The sequence below is a fragment of the Sceloporus occidentalis genome, unplaced genomic scaffold (assembly GCF_023333645.1).
Source record: "Sceloporus occidentalis isolate IW3139 unplaced genomic scaffold, rSceOcc1.0.p SCAF_1, whole genome shotgun sequence".
NCBI lineage: Eukaryota > Metazoa > Chordata > Lepidosauria > Squamata > Phrynosomatidae > Sceloporus > Sceloporus occidentalis.
Genome location: NW_028316981.1, coordinates 6,137,001 through 6,155,116, shown reverse-complemented (window position 1 = coordinate 6,155,116; position 18,116 = coordinate 6,137,001). Strand labels below are relative to the sequence as shown.

General features: G+C 47.0%; 1 protein-coding gene across 1 annotated transcript; it reads right to left on the bottom strand.

Annotated features, from left to right (window-relative positions):
* Window positions 1-3,649: 3,649 nt before the first annotated feature.
* On the bottom strand, window positions 3,650-17,808 carry LOC149320505 (uncharacterized). Its single transcript, XM_089502515.1, has 6 exons — window positions 17,611-17,808; window positions 9,072-9,149; window positions 6,607-6,684; window positions 6,367-6,441; window positions 4,509-4,628; window positions 3,650-4,130 (listed from the first exon to the last, which is right to left on the bottom strand). The coding sequence occupies exons 1-6, from the start codon at window positions 17,711-17,713 to the stop codon at window positions 4,027-4,029; spliced, it is 558 nt and encodes a 185-aa protein (XP_089358641.1). The 5' UTR covers window positions 17,714-17,808; the 3' UTR covers window positions 3,650-4,026.
* Window positions 17,809-18,116: the final 308 nt, after the last annotated feature.

The window sequence follows — 18,116 nt, the reverse complement described above, 5'->3', positions numbered from 1 at the left end:
ACCAATAGGGAATAAAGGTTTCGCTTTCGTCACCTGTTGCTGGGGAGATGCCTAGCCTGCAGCGTGAGAGTCTTGGAAAATGAAAGAGAAAGCATTGGAGGCTCTCTGAAGTCCATGGATTCCCTTAAACTTGCAGGAGGCCAACGCAATTCTAGGCTGCATCAACAGAAGTATAGCGTCTAAGGGAAGTCATAGTGCCACTCTATTCTGCTCTGGTCAGGCCCCACCTGGAATACTATGTTCAGTTTTGGGCGCCACAATTCAAAAGGGACATTGAGAAACTGGAGCCATGTGTCCAGAGGAGGGCGACTAAAATGGTGAAAGGTCTGGAAACCATGCCCTATGAGGAAAGACTTAGGGAGCTGGGGATGTTTAGCCTGGAGAAGAGAAGGTTAAGAGGTGATATGGTAGCCCTGTTTAAATACTTGAAGGGATGTCAGATTGAGGAGAGACAGATGGCCATCTGTTTAAAAACCTCCAAAGTAGGATACCCCATTCCTTTCCAAGCCAAGGGAGTGTGTTCCACTCACTGTCGAACAGCCCTTACTGTCAGGAGGAAGTTCCTCCTAATGTTGAGGTGGCATCTCTTTTCCTGGAGCTTGAATCCATTGCTCTGGGTCCTGTTCTCTGGAGCAGCAGAAAACAAGCTTGCTCCCTCCTCAATATGACACCCCTTCAAATATTTAAAAAGGGCTATCATATCATCTCTTAACCTTTTCATCTCCAGGCTAAACAAACCTAGCTCCCAAAGTCTCTCCTTATAGGGCATGGTTTCCAGACCTTTCACCATTTTGGTGGCTCTCCTCTGGACATGCTCCTGCTTGTTGGTGGTGATGTTATGGAGACCCTGTGGATGAGACATCGCCTGGACCCTTGTCCTCCACCTCTCTGCTCAGGTCCTGTAAATTCAGACCTGTGACCTCCCTAATTGACTATCCGTCTGGCATGTGGTCTTCCTCTCTTTCTACTACCGTTTGTCTACCTTTCCTAGTATTATTGTCTTTTCCAATGAGTCATGCCTTCTCTTGATGTGGCCAAAGAACAACAGCCTCAAGTTAGTCATCCTGGCTTCCAGAGCTTGGGCTTAATCTGTTTCAGGATCCTCTTGTTTGTCTTTTTGGCCATCCACAATATCCTCAGCACTCCAGCACCACATTTCAAATAAACAGGCTCAAGTCTACAAATGCTCATGCTACAACTGCCATGGAGTTTATCACACTGGGGCTTATTTTGGCATTAAAGCGCATTTAAAGCATCTTGCAAATAAAGCAAAAATGGCAAGTAATTGCGGAAATGATTATCATACGCAAGTGATATCGGAAATGCATTGTTGCTGAAATCCCGAAAGTAAAAAGATGCATGTTAATTCTTCTTTATGGCCACTTTAACGGCAGGTTTTGTGCAACGTCATGTGAAATCATTTCGTGTAATTATGCTATTTTTCTGGGATATTCACAGGATAAACTCCTGATCTTCTTCATGTGATAAACTCATTTCTTTCAGTTAGTCTCAAAGTTGCTGCAAGATTCCTTAGCATACTGATTTTCCAGACTAACATGGCTATGGCTTTGATTACATCTCAAATTAGTTAATTTTCCTTTTATTGGCTTTCTTCACTGTCCAACCTTCATATCTGTACACAGTGATGGGGAATACGAGGGTCGGACAGTCCTCATGTTCAGAGTTATATAGTGGCCATGATTGCTAGGATCTCCATGAACATCAACAGCGGATTTGTTTGCAGGGGTGGGGGGGTCCAGAGCTTAGAGGCATTGGGTTTTTTTTGTTATGCTGGCTGGTGGATTCTGGGAATAGAAGTTCAAAAATGACTTTCCCAAGCCCTGTACTTGATCTCTGCAATGGTGGGGAAACTCCTTAGATGGTCTGCATCTATGATGTTTGGACATTTTCTTGATCTCTCCTGATGGATTTTCATGGAATTGACAGCGCTGTGGAGTCCTTTCTGCTTCTATGCAATGACAATAGAGTTGGCCCTCCACATTTGCGGTTTTGATTTTTGTGGATTTGATTATTTTCTGATTTTCATTAATATGTCCTCTCTAGGAATTTCTGGTGCTTTTCAGGACTTGTAGCCAAACTTCTTTACTTTAAGCCAGGGTTTCTTCTTTCCTGTTGAAATTCCCCAGGTGTTTGTGGATTTCAATGGCTTCCCTGTGGGTTTTGACCTGATAGCTGTTGGGTGAGAATGCACAGGGAAGCCATTAAAATCCATAAACACCTGAACAATTTTAACAGGAAAGAAGAAACGCTTAAAGTAAACTTGGGCCCGATACAGACAGCACAGAAGTGCCGCCCTCATGCCAAAACTAGGGCTGGGGAGTGTGCAGCAACCGCACACTCCCCAGCCATAGTTCGTCTGGATGGCACCATTTTGAAGGTGAGCCATCCATACACAGCGCAGGACAATGGCATCACGCAAGTGCTGCCTCCACACGGATGGGGCGTGTGTGACATCACTGCACCGCTGGAGGGTGTTTGTAGCGCAAAAAGGAGCTCCAAAACAGAGTTCCTTTTAGGTGCGTGTTTCGTTCCTGCGGGATGGCCGCAGGAACAAAGCCAGGGAGAAAGGGGCCGGGCAGCCCCTTTCTCCCATGTCTGCACTTGTCGGGGTGTCTGGGGGCATGAAGCCCCAAGGACACCCCTTTTCCAGGCCATGGGGAAGCAGCATTTTTCCGCTTCTTTGTGACCTGGAAAAGCACCGGATTGGGGCTGCAGGGGCTGCTAGCGAGGCTGCCCTGGCCCCAATCCGGTGCGGAAAGGAGCGGCAGAGACCCTCCCCTTTCGGGCCACCTGTATCGGCCCAAAGTTTGGCTACCAGTCCTGAAAAACACCCAAATCAAGACCTCCTCTTAACCAACAGTATATATACCCCACTCTCTTCCATGGCGAAATGTCAAATAAACTCTTCTAGAACACAGTTTCATAGCCCGAAAAACCTAGAAGGTGCTGCAACAATTTGGAAACAACTGATCAGTGGTATCTAATTCCAACATTCAACAATATTAACCCTTCCAACCCTTCACATGTCTGTGGTACAAAGATGATAGATCCATATACACGACTCATGCTAACATTTCTTTTCCCTGCTCTCTGAAATTGCAAGTGCCCCCCTCATGTCAGGTCTCCAAGTCCTAGCTCAAGATACCAAGCAGGCAAGGCCTGCAAATGTTACCAAGAATACATTTGCTTTTATACTATCGAGTTATATAACTGCAGAGTAAAGCCACTGTATGGCAATGGTACAATTTTCATACACAACTATGTCGAACTTTTCTTTCACCATAATTGGCTCCCTCACTTCATTCCCTTCTTTCTCGCCACCTTTCTGTTGTGTTGTTGTTGCTGCACCAAGAGCCACTTCCAAAGGGTGGTTTCCTTCTGGTCCACTTCTTTCTTCTCATATTGTTCCCCATTCCTGGTCTTTCATCCTCTCCCCTTTCCTCCCCTTCCCTCCCCTCCCCTCCCCTTCCCTTCCTCCATCCTTCCTCTTGTGTAGTTGCTGCTGCTTCATGAGAATGGGGTATTGCTGTCTTTTTCCTGCATCCTCACCCACCTTCCTTCCTCGCGCCTCTCCACCTCCCTCATTCCTGCCCAAAACAGAAATTAACAAAGGGACCACAGAGACATGTTAAAGTATCAATGAAAATATAACTTTTAAATAAAAACATATTTTAAGACATTTTTCATATAAGACTCTCACACACACATACTCCAGGGGGAACAAGACAGTAACAGTGCACTGGGAGACCTGAAATTAACAGCAAATAAAATCAACTGGTGCTTGTTGCAGCACAGGCCACTGGAGAAAATAAGAACAAAAGGACACAAGACATTAAGTGTAAAACAAAACCACTGAGTGTTACGTCACAGCTTGGTGGTAAAAATAAAAGGGGGCACATTGACAACAACATGCACGCACACGCACACACACACAATGGTTGCACCCATTCCCTCCCATCAAACAGTCTCTCTATGATGGCAACCTCCTTGCTTGTAGGCGAGCCTTCACATGGAGATGCGATCAACACTGGTCTCCAATGTTGATATGTGACGGTCAAAACGATCCACTACAGAGTCAAAATGCTCCACCTTCTGCACTAGAACCTCCACTGCATGGGGAAAGAATAAAGGAAAGATTTATCCTTCAATGTGCTATGTAATAATCAGTTTCAATAATACTATGACTTTTTCCATTATGAATGCTGACATTTCTTATTTTGAATCTTAGAAATTCTGCCCACGCCCAACATAGCCTGCCATGGCCCACCCAAATGGGATACTCCTGGTCACTTCTGTTGGGCACTGGGGTATGTACCATCTTTGTGCACTGTGTATACTTTCACTTTGCAAGTACAACCTCTTAAAGGTCTATAATTTATATAGCAAGATTTGAAATTTATAAGTTAGTACTATGGAATTTTATATCTAATTTCCTCTAGACTGCTTAAAAGGGACATAAGTGCATATTGCACAGCCCAAATACTTACAAACATTACACAGTGTCTGCAGCAATGCTCCTAATTCTCCTCTTGCAGCATCGGGTGCAGGTATTGGTTGTTCTGGGAGTGCTGGTTTGTCCTGGATGTTATCACACGTTGACCTATGTGCTGTCATCCCAAAAATAGTTAAAGTGCAGTCATTCCAGAAAAGCAAGCCCATTTGCTAATGCTTATCACACACAAGAGCGCAACAAAGGGTTAAAGGCATATTATTTAGGGTTAGATTCGAATTTGACTATCAGATGGGTAAGGACAAATCCCCATTGCTTGCTTAGAAATATCTTTTCCGAGCGTGCTCCAAACTGTCACTTCCACAAGTGCCCGCCCCACATGCCGCAGGGAGGAAGGGGAAACCAGGGTGGGAAGCCTCTTTGCCCCCAAAGCTGTGTCAGAGGAAGGCAGACAAATTCCGTAAAACCACAAAGACACACACATACACACAAGAGTCATGTGAATCCTATTTCCTCTGAGGCTGAGAGAGAGTGGCTTTCTCAAGATCACCCAGTGGGTTTCATGACCGTGCAGGGTTCCTGTCTGTCATACATCCATCCATCTCTGTCTGTCTGTCATCCATCTCTCTCTCTCTGTGTGTCATCTATCTATCTATCTATCTATCTATCTATCTATCTATCTATCTATCCACCTACCATACCTATCTATCTCTGTCATCCATCCATCCATCCACTTACCTATCTATGGTGCTTTACAGACCGCCCAAAAGGGTGGTCTGCTGCCGCCCTTGTTTGCTGCGCGAGGGAGCTGCAGCAGATAAACTGCGCGGCTCCCCCGCGCAGCAAAAAGAAGCCACAAAAAGCGGCTTCTTTTTCCGGTGCGGTTGTGACGCTGCAAGGCGTCAATGGCGCACTTGCGGCATCACAAGGGCGCCGAGACGTGCAGACACTAGGCGTCCATCAAATCAAAATGGTGGCGCCCATGTGTATAGGGCACCACCATTTTGACACCCTCGTCACGTGCGAGGGGCGTCTAAAAGCGCCACCCCTCGCACATGACGATGGCGCCTCTATGGGCCCGTCTAGAGAGCGCCTATCTCTATGATCTATCTATCTATCTATCTATCTATCTATCTATCTATCTATCTACTTACCTATCTCTGTCATCTCTGTGTGTGTGTCATTTATCTATCTATCCATCCATCCATCTATCTATCCACTTGCTATCTCTGTCATCTCTCTCTCTCTCTCTGTCATAAACTTGCCTGGTTCCAGTGAGGGCTGAGCCTCCCAGATGCCCTCCTTTTTGAGGTCATGGCCTCCATTTCCCCCTCCAAAACGTCCTCCCTCTACCTTCTTCTCCTATCAGCAGCTCTGCCCTTCATTAGAGGCTCCATTAGAGGAGGAGAGAACGGGGCGATGAGGGAAGTCTGTGTGTATCCCTTTACGAAGTCTCTCCCAGGGACAGCAAGGCAGCTTGCGAAATCAGGAAAGCGGACGCATCTGGAGCCTTGCATTATCACACAGCAGCCATTACATGAGAGCAGCCAATTCACAAGGAAAAGGGACACGTAAATCCGTTAGTTTTGCGAATTTACTTATTTCCAGATTGACTTCACATTCACCCTGGATTCTCTTCAGATTGGCTGCAGCGTCATGTGAAAAGCAGCTGTCCCTGAACCCTGGATGACCTTGCATTGGGACCACATCGAACTTCCAATTTTGCCTCATCTGATAACGTCCCCTGTCTTGCCACTCCTGAGAAAGGTGGCACTGCATCGCCCTCTGTAACAGGTGCAGGGAAAAGGGTGCTTTACTGCTCCTGATAAACTAATCTCCACCCGGTAGAAGACAGCAGTATTCCTGAGGAGCAACATCAATGTTGGTAAACTTACCATCACTCTCCTCTGCTGCTGTTTCTGTTGCTGGTGGTCCTGCTTGTTCTGGGGGCGATCCATATGAGGGTTCCTCTGAACCAGCAAACAGGGTTGAAATAACATATTATTTGCATTTGCATTATTTACTTATTTATTTAATTTATATCCCGCCTTTCTCCACAGAAGGACCTGCTGGAGGTCATGGCTCATGGTGTTCATGTTCAGATTTGTAGGGGAGGGGAGGCTTGAAACAATTACCTAAGCTGCCCGCCAGTTCCTCTGCAGCCTCTTCTGGTTTCGCCTTGACATACAATTCACATACAGAGTCCCGTTGCACTGCAGAGGAAATATATTTGGTCACTACATGCCAACATGGGGTGAGGTGACAGGTGGGGGAGAGAGCCAAGGCCAGCGGGGGCAGAGCCAAAGGCAGTGGGCACAGAGGCAAGGTCGGGGGACTCAGGAGGAGGATTACAGGGGACACATTTATTTGGAAAAAATAAAATCTATCGAAAAATCGATAGATGGGTCAAGTAACTACCTGCCATGACAAGTAGCTGCTTGACCAATCTATCGATTTTTTGATTAGTTTTATTTTATTTATTTTTAAAAAAAGCAAAACAAAAACAAAAAAGGCAGCATTCATCTGCCATTTGTCCCTCCCCACAGAATGAATTGAAAGAACTGCCAAATGAGAAAACCCTGATTTTTCCCCTTTGCCCCGCTTATTCACCACAGAAATCAATCAAATAAGGATCAAATTCGATTCCCAGTGGGAACGAAGGAACCCGGTTTGCTTTAAATTATAGTGGGAATGAGCCCCAATGCCATCCTAAGAGAAACCTATCATAGAGTTTTCTTGGCAAGAAGGATTCAGAACATTAGTTTTGCCATTGCCTTCCTCTGAGGCACAGAGAATGTGACCTGCCCAAGCTTACCCAGTGGGTTTACATGGCTGAGCTGAGATTTGAACCCTGGCCTCCCACTCAGTTGTAGAAACCCACATGGTGACCTTGGGCAGGTTATATGCTCTCAGCCTCAGAAGAAAGCAATGGGCTCCTTCCAACATGGCAGAAGGGGTTGAACTAGATGATCTCTAGGTTCCCCCTTTACAGCATTCCCTCAGCTGGGATTGCCTGGCTCCAACAAGGCTTGTCAACTCCTCTCTTCATTCCAGATTTGACAATGACTATTGATTAATCCTCTGATACCCAGCTGTACCTTTCCACCCCTAATCTCTCACCAGAGCTAGAGCAGCAAGTGTCATCCTGTTTAACAGCTGTCTCCCACTGGATGCACCATCGGCGTTTGAAGCTCAATATGTCCAAGACTGAGCTTCTTGTTTTCCCTCCTAAGCCCACCCTTCACTATTCCTTTTCTATTTCCGTCAATAACATCTCGATCCAGCCGGTCCAGGAAGCCCGCAGTCTCGGTTTCATCTTTGACTCCTCTTTGTCATTTATCCCTCAGATCCAGACTCCAGCCAAAGTCTGTAGATTTTTTCTCTATAATATCGCCAAAATCCGCCCATATCTCTCAGCTTCTACCGCAAAGACACTGGTCCATGCCCTAGTGGTCTCACGATTAGACTACTGTAACCTCCTCCTGGCAGGGCTTCCTCTCTCTCATCTCCACCCATTAATTTCTGTTCAGCATTCAGCTGCACGCATTATTTCACTCGCTCGCCGTTATGATCATGTCTCCCCTCTGTTGTCTTCCCTTCACTGGCTCCCTCTTCCTTTCCGCATCAGGTACAAACTTTTGCTACTCACCTTTAAAGCCCTGCATGGGCTGGCCCCTCTTTATTTGACTGATCTTCTCTCTCCCTACATCCCTACTCGCACTCTCCGCTCTGGTAGCCAAAATCTCCTCTCTCAACCCAGGATCTCCTCTGCCCCGTCCCGGATCCGTCCCTTCTCTCTAGCTGCCCCTCATTCCTGGAACCTTCTTCCTCTGCATGCACGGCTCATCACTTCCCTAACCAGCTTTAAAGCTGAGCTGAAAACCATATTGTTTAGGGAAGCGTTCTCAGGGAATTTGTGATTGTCATCTGGCTGTCTGACAATATTTGATGTGATGTGATTTGTTTGATATTTGATGTTGTTAGTCTGTTTTTTCCTTTTTATATGGTAATTTTATCTATTCCTCTTTTAATTGTTATTATCTTAGAATGTACGCCCTGGGCAGGCTTTTATTTACTCCTAATTTTACCGACTTTGTACAGCGCTGTGTATAATTACAGCGCTATAGAAATAAAGTTTAATAATAATAATTAATAATAATAATGTCATTCCACTTTTTCAGCTGCTTTAAAAATTTTCCAGTTTCTTTCTCTTCCTCCCACTTTCCCCCTTTGTTTTCAGCTTACTTAGGTTGCAGTGCAAAAGCAATTTGCAATCAATTCACCCACGCAGGGAAAAAAGAACAAAATCTTGCTATTCCCAGTAGAGTCAGACAAAAGCAACATGCTGCAGCTTCTTCTAGCTTTGATGCTCTTCCTCATTACCAACTTCTGCCATCTTGATCACACTGTGAAGGTGTTTCACCAGCTTTCATCTATTGGGAGGTAAGCTATCCCATTCCATAGAAACAGCACAGAGTTGAAATAACGTATGATTTGCATTATTTATTTATTTATTTTATATCCTGCCTTTCTCCACGGAGGGACCTGCTGGGGATCATGGCTCAGATCTGTAAGGTTTTTTTAAAAAAGAAACAATTACCTGAGCTGCCCGAAAGTTCCTCTGCAGCCTGTTCTGCTTCCGCCTTGATATCCCATTCACATGCAAAGCCCCGTCGCACTGCAGATGAAATATATTTGGTCACTACATGCCAACATGGGGTGGGGTGGCATGCTACTGAACTTTCCAAAAAGAACAGTAAACCCCATGCAGTAAATATGATTCCGATTGCACTGTAGTGTTTACAATCCAAAGAAGCAGAGCAGAGCAATAGCAAGTACATTTCTATACCGCTTATCAGTGCACTTAAGCACTCCCTAAGTGGTTTACAAAGTACAAGCTAATTGCCCCCAACAATCTGGGTACTCATTTTAGTGACCTCCTCAGAAGGATGCAAGCCTGAGTCAAGCTTGAGCCCTGACTGGTATTGAACTCGCAACCATATGGTTTGTGAGTGAGTAGCTGCAGTACAGGCATTTAACCACTGTGCCATCAGGCCTCCTCATACCATGGAAAAGCACAAAAACAATAAATTGAAATGAAGAAAATGATTAGGGTATAGTTCATTCCATGTGGCAGTCCTGTATAAATGTTTTAAAAGAAAACAAGAATGATGGACTTTAACAAACAACTAGAAAAGTATAGTCAGCCCTCGTTATCCACGGATTCTGGTATCCACAACTTGAAAATTCTTTTAAAATATACAAATTCCCATAGGCAAACCTTGATTTTGCCCGTTTATACAAGGGAGACCATTTTACTACGACATTATATTTAATGGGACTTGAGCATCCACATATTTTGGTATCCACTGGGGACCCTAGAACCAAACTTCAGTGGATATCAAGGACCCACTTTATGTAGGACTAAACATAGATTTTTGTTGTTAACTGCCCTCCAGTTGATCTTGACCCATGGTGAACCTGAAGGTGAGACATCTCCAAGACCCTCTGACCTCCATCACACTGCTCAACTCCTGCAAACTCATACTCAAAGTGATCTCTTTAATAGAGTCCATCCATTTTGCATGCGGCTTTCCTCTCTTTCTACTTCTCTCTACCTTTCCTAGCATTCTATGATTCTATGATTAGAGATTATTCCAATGATTTATGCTTTCTCATGATGTGTCCAAAGTACAACATACTTTGGAGGAGGACCCAGATATCCAGGTATTTGAGAGAAATTGTATACCAGAGTAGAGGAGGCTATTGGATCTTTAATGATTCTGTATAAAGAGAGATCTTGTACCACTTTTGAGACTAACTGAAAGAAATGAGTTTTCCTAGACTTCAGTCTACTTCCTCAGATGCATTTGATGATTTAATGTCTTTGTTGTTTATTGCCATCCAGTCGACTTACGGCAGTCATCTGAATGATAGGCCTCCAAGCCCCTTTGTTATCAACACTTCAACATTAGGAGGAACCTCCTGACAGTAAGGGCTGTTCGGCAATGGAACACATTCCCTCAGAGTGTGGTGGAGACTCCTTCCTTGGAGGTCTTTAAACAAAGACTGGATAGCCATCTGTCAGGGATGCTTTGATTGAGAGTTCCTGCATGGCAGAATGGAGTTGGACTGGATTTCCTGCATGGCAGAGGGTTGGATTGGATGGTTCTTGCGGTCTTTTCCAACTCCATGATTCTATGATAAATGCCCTCTTCTCCAGAAACCTTAGACTCCGCAGAAAAGATAAATAATAAATAAAATAATAAATAAAACTTTTATTTCTATCCCGCTTATTTGTAAGAAACAATCAAAGTGGCTTGCAGGTGTTACTTCTTACCACAACCAGTTAACAAGCAACACCTGCTGAAATGCCCTCTCCACACGGCCACTAAAGATACATGCCTAGGGTGGCCAGATGGCCTCTCCAAAAAGGAGGACGAGGCACCACAAAATGTAGGGCATTCAAGGGGGGGAAAATGGAGGACATGACAAAATAAAAGCTATAAACATATCAGTGTAAATACACGCTGAACAAATATTGCCAAGGAAACTCCAGGATGATTCTGCCTTAGGGCTGTCATAAGTCAGAAAGAACTTGAAGGCCACAGAACAACAACAACAACAACAAACATGGGAATGTGTGTGTTGTGTGTGTGCTAAACATTGGGATACATTGGGGACACTTGTGATAAATGAGAGGCCTCCATTTATCACACTGGACCAATTTCTACTTCATGGGGTGGAAAATGTCAGTTGCAGCAGCTGAGAGAATAAGAAGGCCTAAGGGGAGCAAGGCCTCTTGCCTGTCTTATTACTCAGGGTGCCCTCTCTCTCTCTCTCAAAATATTTTTATTGATAACTCCTAAAGTTAAAAATGTACAGTCAGTGTCTCAAGCACAGGTAACAGAGAAGCAAACAAAACAATAAGACACACCAATACACAAACATAATACACCTAAGAAACATTTAATGGACTATAATGCTACTCTACTATCCAACTCCTCAAACAAAAAACAAATCAAAAGCTATACAAATATACAAATTTATATAAATATTTAAGTAAAAAAATCAGAAAGCTAATAATAATTGGGAGTTCCTGCATGGCAGTGTCAGAACTCCAAAGCCAATTACTGATCAATATTCACATTCACCTTGGTTACTGTTCATATTGGGTAATTGCTTTAATTGTAGTTCTGTCTGCTTTGCATTGCTTTGCTAAGGGGGATGGGGTGCTTGGGACGGATTGCAGCTTAGGATTGGAATGCACTGTTTAATTAGCTGGAGACATCTGCCGAGACTGTCCAAGGTCAGGTTGGTTTCTCAGGCATCGTTAGCTTGGGAAGCAAAGGGGGGAAGAAGGTGGAGAGGAGAAAAGGCGGGAGAGGAAAAAAGGTGGGGGCTTGAGTACTTTTAACTTGGTGTTTGAGGCTTGGCTTTCAGATTTCACTGAAAAGTCTGTCTGTTCACTTTCATCTATATCTCAATAAACTTCACTGCTTTTAAGCAAGTTGCTGTTGTGGATCACTGGTGAAAGTTGGCGGATCTTACAGTCAGTGAAATCTACTGTAATCTACTTGTCATTATGACTGAAGTGAAGGTGCAGGTTGAACCATCCGATCTGGAGATCGAGGTGGTGGAAGACACCGGGGCCCTCGGGACCGAGGGAAAGAGCGGCGTCAAGGAACGCCAGGGAGCAAGGCCCAAGACAGGGACCAGCTCAGAGGACCAACCAGAGGACTGGTGGTACCTGCCAGCGGGGACCGGGAGACACCGGCGCCGGGCTGGCAGACTGACGGCGTGGAACCAAGGACTGGGGGAAGCTATGTTGCAGAGCCCCGGACCTGAGGACCTATTGGAGGAGGTGGCAGGTGTCAAGGACGACATCCGTCAACTGAAGGAGATGATGGCCACCCTGATGCCCAAGGAAGGGAAGAAACCGGGGCAGGAAGCCCGAAAGGCACCCGCACTCGCCGCCGCCCGGGCTGCCCGTCCAGTGGACCTGGAGGAGGACGTCGACTCGGAGATGGAGGATGAGGATGACCAGAGCTCAAGGCCGCCCTCTCGTCGGAGAGGAGTGGGGGGAACCTCACGAATTCGTCGGGGAGAAGCAGAGGTGCTGCGCGAGCTGTTGGCGGGCAAGCTGGAGGCCAAGTTCAACGGGGACCCGGAACAGCTCCCATTCTTCCTCGCGCAGGTGGCGGGGCACATGCGGGCTCGAGGGGACTACTTCCCGGACGAAGCCGAGAAGGTGAGATGCGTGGCTGGCCGACTGGAGGGCCAAGCGGCTCAGTGGCTAGTGCAGCTGTATGATTGTGGGGCACCCGAGCTGCGGTCCCTGGACGCCTTCATGACAGCACTCCGAGCCCGGTTCGAGGACCCGTTCCGCGTGGATCGGGCAAAGGCCAAGTTCGCCACCCTGCAGCAGGGAAGTCGATCCGTGGCAGAATACGTGTTGGAGTTCCGGAGCGTGGCTGCAAACATTCCGGATTATCCGGACGCGATGATGACCCGCCAGTTCCAGGATGGCCTCCGCGCAGACCTGCTAGAGTGGATCCTGATGAGAGAAACGCCTGCGGGCCTACAAGAGTGGATTCGTTGTGCCGGCGAGGCGGAGGCCACCAGGGAGCGGATTCGGCTTGCCAAGCAGCGAGCAGCTTTCCAACAAGGGAAGGTGGCCGCGACCCCGGGCCGAGAAGGCAGACCCCAGACTTCGGCGGAGGTGGAGAAGCAGCGCCGGATGAGACTGGGCCTGTGTTTGGCATGTGGGAAAAGGGGCCACATGATTGCGACCTGCCCGGATAGGGCCACCGGCAAAAAGACCCCCAAGGCGGCGCCAGGCGGTTCCGGAGGCCCAGGGAAAGGGGCCGCCGGCCAGGCTGCCGAGCCGGCCGGGGCCGAGGACGAGCGCCCAGCTGGATCGGCCCAAGACCAGGCCATTCCGGATTTGGTGAGTGGAGGGATCTCCATTTATTACTTGGAAGTTAAATTGGGACATAAAATAAAAGGGACTACCGAGCCAATGCTGGCAGCTCTGGACTCGGGGTGCACCCGATGTCTAATCAGCGAAAAGCTGGTGCAATCGCTCCAGATTGAACAGGAGCCTTTGCCGGAGTCAATCCCTTTCCTGCAGATGGATGGGACGGTCATGGGGGGAAAACCCAGCAGTCATCAGACTGAGAAACTTATGCTTCAGGTTTCGGGACATTGGGAAACCCTCCGGTTTGTGGTTGGGCCCACCAGGGGTTGCGATTTAGTGTTGGGAATAGACTGGCTGGCGTTTCACAACCCATTCATCAATTGGAAAACCAAGCAGTTGGTGTTCAACGACCCTGGGTGCAGTAAGCATGTGGCGCCTGCAGGGAACATGGGGAGAGAGCCGCACCGTGCCATTGCGGTGACGGTCTATGGCCCTTACCCAAAAGCGACAGTCAACCGGCTACAGGAGATGGGGAGTTTCCCAGAGGTCTATAAGGATTTGAGTGCAGTGTTTGAGGAAACTGAGTGTGACCTCTTGCCGCCTCACCGAGACACAGACTGTGCCATTGAATTGACCCCCGGGGCCCCACTCCCTAAACCCAAACTGTACTCCATGACTCCAAGGGAGATGGTGACATTGAAGGAGTTCATTAACAAGAATTTGGCCAGAGGGTTCATCCGCCCCTCCAGTTCACCGTTCGGTGCGCCAGTGTTTTTCAGGGAAAAGAAGGATGGGTCCCTGCGGTTGGTGACAGATTACAAGAACTTGAATGCTATCAGCACTTGTAGCAAATATCCCCTTCCATTGATGAAGGACATGTTGAGCAGATTGGCCACGGGGAAGATTTTCACCAAATTGGACTTAAGGGATGCTTACTTTCGAGTAAGGATTAAGGAGGGGGATGAATATAAGACCGCATTCCATTGCCCGTTGGGGGCGTTTGAATACCTAGTCCTCCCATTTGGCCTTGCGGGGGGGCCTTCGTGTTTCATGCAGCTGATCCATGAGGTGCTGCAGGACTTGCTGTACGAAGGGGTGCTGGTATATTTGGACGACATTCTCATTTACTCCCCGGACCTTCCCAGCCATGTGAAACTGGTGCGAAAGGTGTTGCAAAGGCTGTTAGAGAACAAACTGTATGTTAAACTGTCTAAATGTGAATTTCACACAGATAGTTTGGAGTTCTTGGGATATAGAGTGTCCACCCGGGGATTACAAATGGACCCACATAAAGTACAAGATGTCATGAACTGGCCGCAACCAAAAACCCGCAAACAGGTGCAACGATTTCTAGGGTTTGCTAACTTTTACAGACAGTTCATCCCCAATTTTGCTCAAATTGCATTACCCATCACCAATCTGTTAAAAACCAAGGTGGGGGAATCTGGTGAACCTGCAAGTGCTGGAGAACAGGCAGCCTGAATGAAACCTTCCTTTAAAGTGGACTGGACTCGGGAGTGCACAGAGGCTTTTGTGCAGTTAAAGAAATTGTTCAGTACAGAGCCTGTGTTAAAGCACCCAGACCCTGAGCAGCCTTTTGTGGTGCAAGTAGATGCTTCAGATGAAGCAGTGGGGGCAGTGCTGATGCAAAGGGATAGCGAGGGCAAACTGAGGCCTTGCGCCTATTTGTCTAAACGCTTTGATTCTACCCAAAAAGGTTGGCCATGCTGGGAGAAAGAGGCCTATGCCATTAAGAGGGCTTTGGAGGTGTGGAGGCAATTCTTGGAGGGGGCTCCACACCCGTTCGAAGTGTGGACGGATCATCGAAACTTAGAGGCCCTACAAACCCCCAAGCAGTTGACCCCCAAACAGAGGCGGTGGGCAAAGGAGTTCTATAAGTTCAACTTCACAATAAAGTTCTTCCCTGGTAAAGACAATGTACTGGCAGATGGGTTGTCCAGAATGCATGGCCCTGGACAACAAGAACGTAGTGAACTTCAGACTCTGTTCTCCTCCAAACAATTGGGGCTGGGAGTGACCACGCGCTCTCAGGCCAAAAGGGAGCAGGAATCTAGCTGGGAAGCTCTAGACCCCATGGTGAGAGAAATTTTGGAGGCATATGAAACAGATGAGGAGTTGGCAGGCCTAAAGACTGAACTCCAATGCTCAGAGCAAGGAGTATGGACTAAAGATGGGAAAATATATGTGCCTGGGGCCTGCAGGCCTAAAGTGATGGAACTATGTCATGATGTCAAAGCCGCAGGTCATTGGGGTTTCATTAAAACCTGGCTGACACTAAGCTCCAAGTACTGGTGGCCCAAGGCTCGTAAAGGGGTGGAGGCTTATGTACAGGGGTGTTCAATCTGTGCCAGAGCCAAACCCCACACGGGCAAGCCGAGTGGCCTATTGCAGCCGGTGGAGACCCCATCTAGGCCTTGGCAACACATTGCAATGGACTTCATTACTGACTTGCCAGAAAGCAAAGGCAAAGACACCATTTGGGTTGTTACGGACTTGTTTTCCAAACAGGTGCACTATGTGGGTTGCAAAGGGGTCCCCACTGCATCCAAACTGGCTGACCTTTTCATTGAAAACATCTACAAGTTCCATTGTTTGCCGGACAAGATTCTGTCCGACCGGGGATCGTCCTTCACTTCCAAATTTTGGAGGTGTTTGCAAGACAAGTTGGGGGTGCAATTGGCGTTCAGCTCTGCTTTTCACCCCCAGATGGACGGTCAGACGGAAAGGGTTAATCGGAGTCTGGAGGTCTATTTAAGGTGCTATGTCAATTACCTACAAGATAACTGGATGGACTTGCTGCCCCATGCTGAGGTGGCCTTTAATGTATCTAGTCATGCCAGCATTGGGATGTCTCCTTTTCAAGTGGTGTTTGGCTATGAGCCTAGGGTCATCCCACAACTATCCCCTGAACCAAAGGATCCGGTGCCAGTAGGAAAGTGGAGTCAGCTATTGCGGGACAGTTGGCCTAAAATTGAGGAGGCATTGAAACAGGCCAAATTGGACTACAAGCGCTTTGCTGATCAGCACAGGAAGCCTGGTTGGGACATTCAGGAGGGAGACTGGGTGTTCCTGTCTACCAAGAACTTAAAGTGTAGAGTGCCTTGTAAAAAGTTAGGCCCCAAATTTGTGGGTCCTTTTGCTGTAAAAAGACTTGTTAGTGAAGTGACTGCTGAGTTGGACCTGCCTAAGATGTACAAACACATTAACCCTACATTTCATTTCAGCCTGCTGAAACCTGCTGGGAAGAGAACTGAAGATGAACTGAAGGAACCTGCTCCACTGCCATTGCTCATTGAGGGGGAAGAACATTTTGAAATTGTGAAGATTTTGGACTCTAGGGTTGTAAAAGGGGGCTTAGAATACCTGGTGCAGTGGAAACATTTCCCAGTTGATATGGCTGAGTGGGTGGGGGTTAAACATGTCAATGCTGAGCGGCTGATACATGAGTTTCATTTGGCTTACCCTGATAAACCTAAAATGAGTAAATAGAGCTTTGGGGGGGCAGATTGTCAGAACTCCAAAGCCAATTACTGATCAATATTCACATTCACCTTGGTTACTGTTCATATTGGGTAATTGCTTTAATTGTAGTTCTGTCTGCTTTGCATTGCTTTGCTAAGGGGGATGGGGTGCTTGGGACGGATTGCAGCTTAGGATTGGAATGCACTGTTTAATTAGCTGGAGACATCTGCCGAGACTGTCCAAGGTCAGGTTGGTTTCTCAGGCATCGTTAGCTTGGGAAGCAAAGGGGGGAAGAAGGTGGAGAGGAGAAAAGGCGGGAGAGGAAAAAAGGTGGGGGCTTGAGTACTTTTAACTTGGTGTTTGAGGCTTGGCTTTCAGATTTCACTGAAAAGTCTGTCTGTTCACTTTCATCTATATCTCAATAAACTTCACTGCTTTTAAGCAAGTTGCTGTTGTGGATCACTGGTGAAAGTTGGCGGATCTTACAGGCAGAATGGGGTTGGACCGGATCAAGGCCCTTGTGGTCTCTTCCAGCTCTATGATTCTATGTTTTCCTTCACATAGAATAATAATAATAATAATAATATACCAGAGTAGAGTTCATGTGTCCCTATGCGCAGAGGTGTTTGAAGCGTAACACATGAAGGAGTGCATATTTTAACAAGGAAAAGAAAGCTTGCAAACATTTATGGTATAAGAACAGCAAGCTTGAAATAAGGCACAATAATCTACTCACTAGCTTCCCAGCTGGGGCTCCCTGCTTGTTCCCAGAGTCGGTGTAGCCTTTTGAAAAAGGGTGGCATGGCGTGGCGCGGAGGTTTCCCATCATGGTGGTCCATTGCCCGGTAAAAGGCGATTCGGAGGATTTTGATCTTGGAGCTCACCTGTTCGGTGGTCCTAGGAAACCCCTTCTGGCCCAAAAGGTGAGATATATCTCCATACCCCTCTTCTTATTCACAGCAGGCAGGTGAGGCAAGACAAGGATTGGGATTATGCCTGTAATCCTGGGGGAGTCCTGAATGTTGGGAGGAAGGAAGATGGCAAAATCAGCCTTCTTTCTTTTTGAAACATCTCCCAATTACCCCCCCCCCCATATATTTTTTTCTGTCCATTGTAGGCTCTGGTGAGAGTCCCTTGAATCTCCATGGAGGGGAGGCTTTCCAGAGAGGGAGGCAGGAGGGGAAAGGCAAAGGAGGGAGTGGAGGGAAGGATGTTCAGAGAAAGGAGCTAAAGGGTTTAAGG

Excerpts from the sequence above, each read along its gene's own strand:
- LOC149320505 (XM_089502515.1), bottom strand. The coding sequence starts at position 17,713 with ATGGACCACCATGATGGGAAACCTCCGCGCCACGCCATGCCACCCTTT. Across the intron at positions 6,685-9,071 it reads GGAACTTTCGGGCAGCTCAG|TGCAACGGGACTCTGTATGT; the intron begins GTAATTGTTTCT and ends TTTCCTCTGCAG. Across the intron at positions 4,131-4,508 it reads GCAGACACTGTGTAATGTTT|TGGAGGTTCTAGTGCAGAAG; the intron begins GTAAGTATTTGG and ends TTCCCCATGCAG.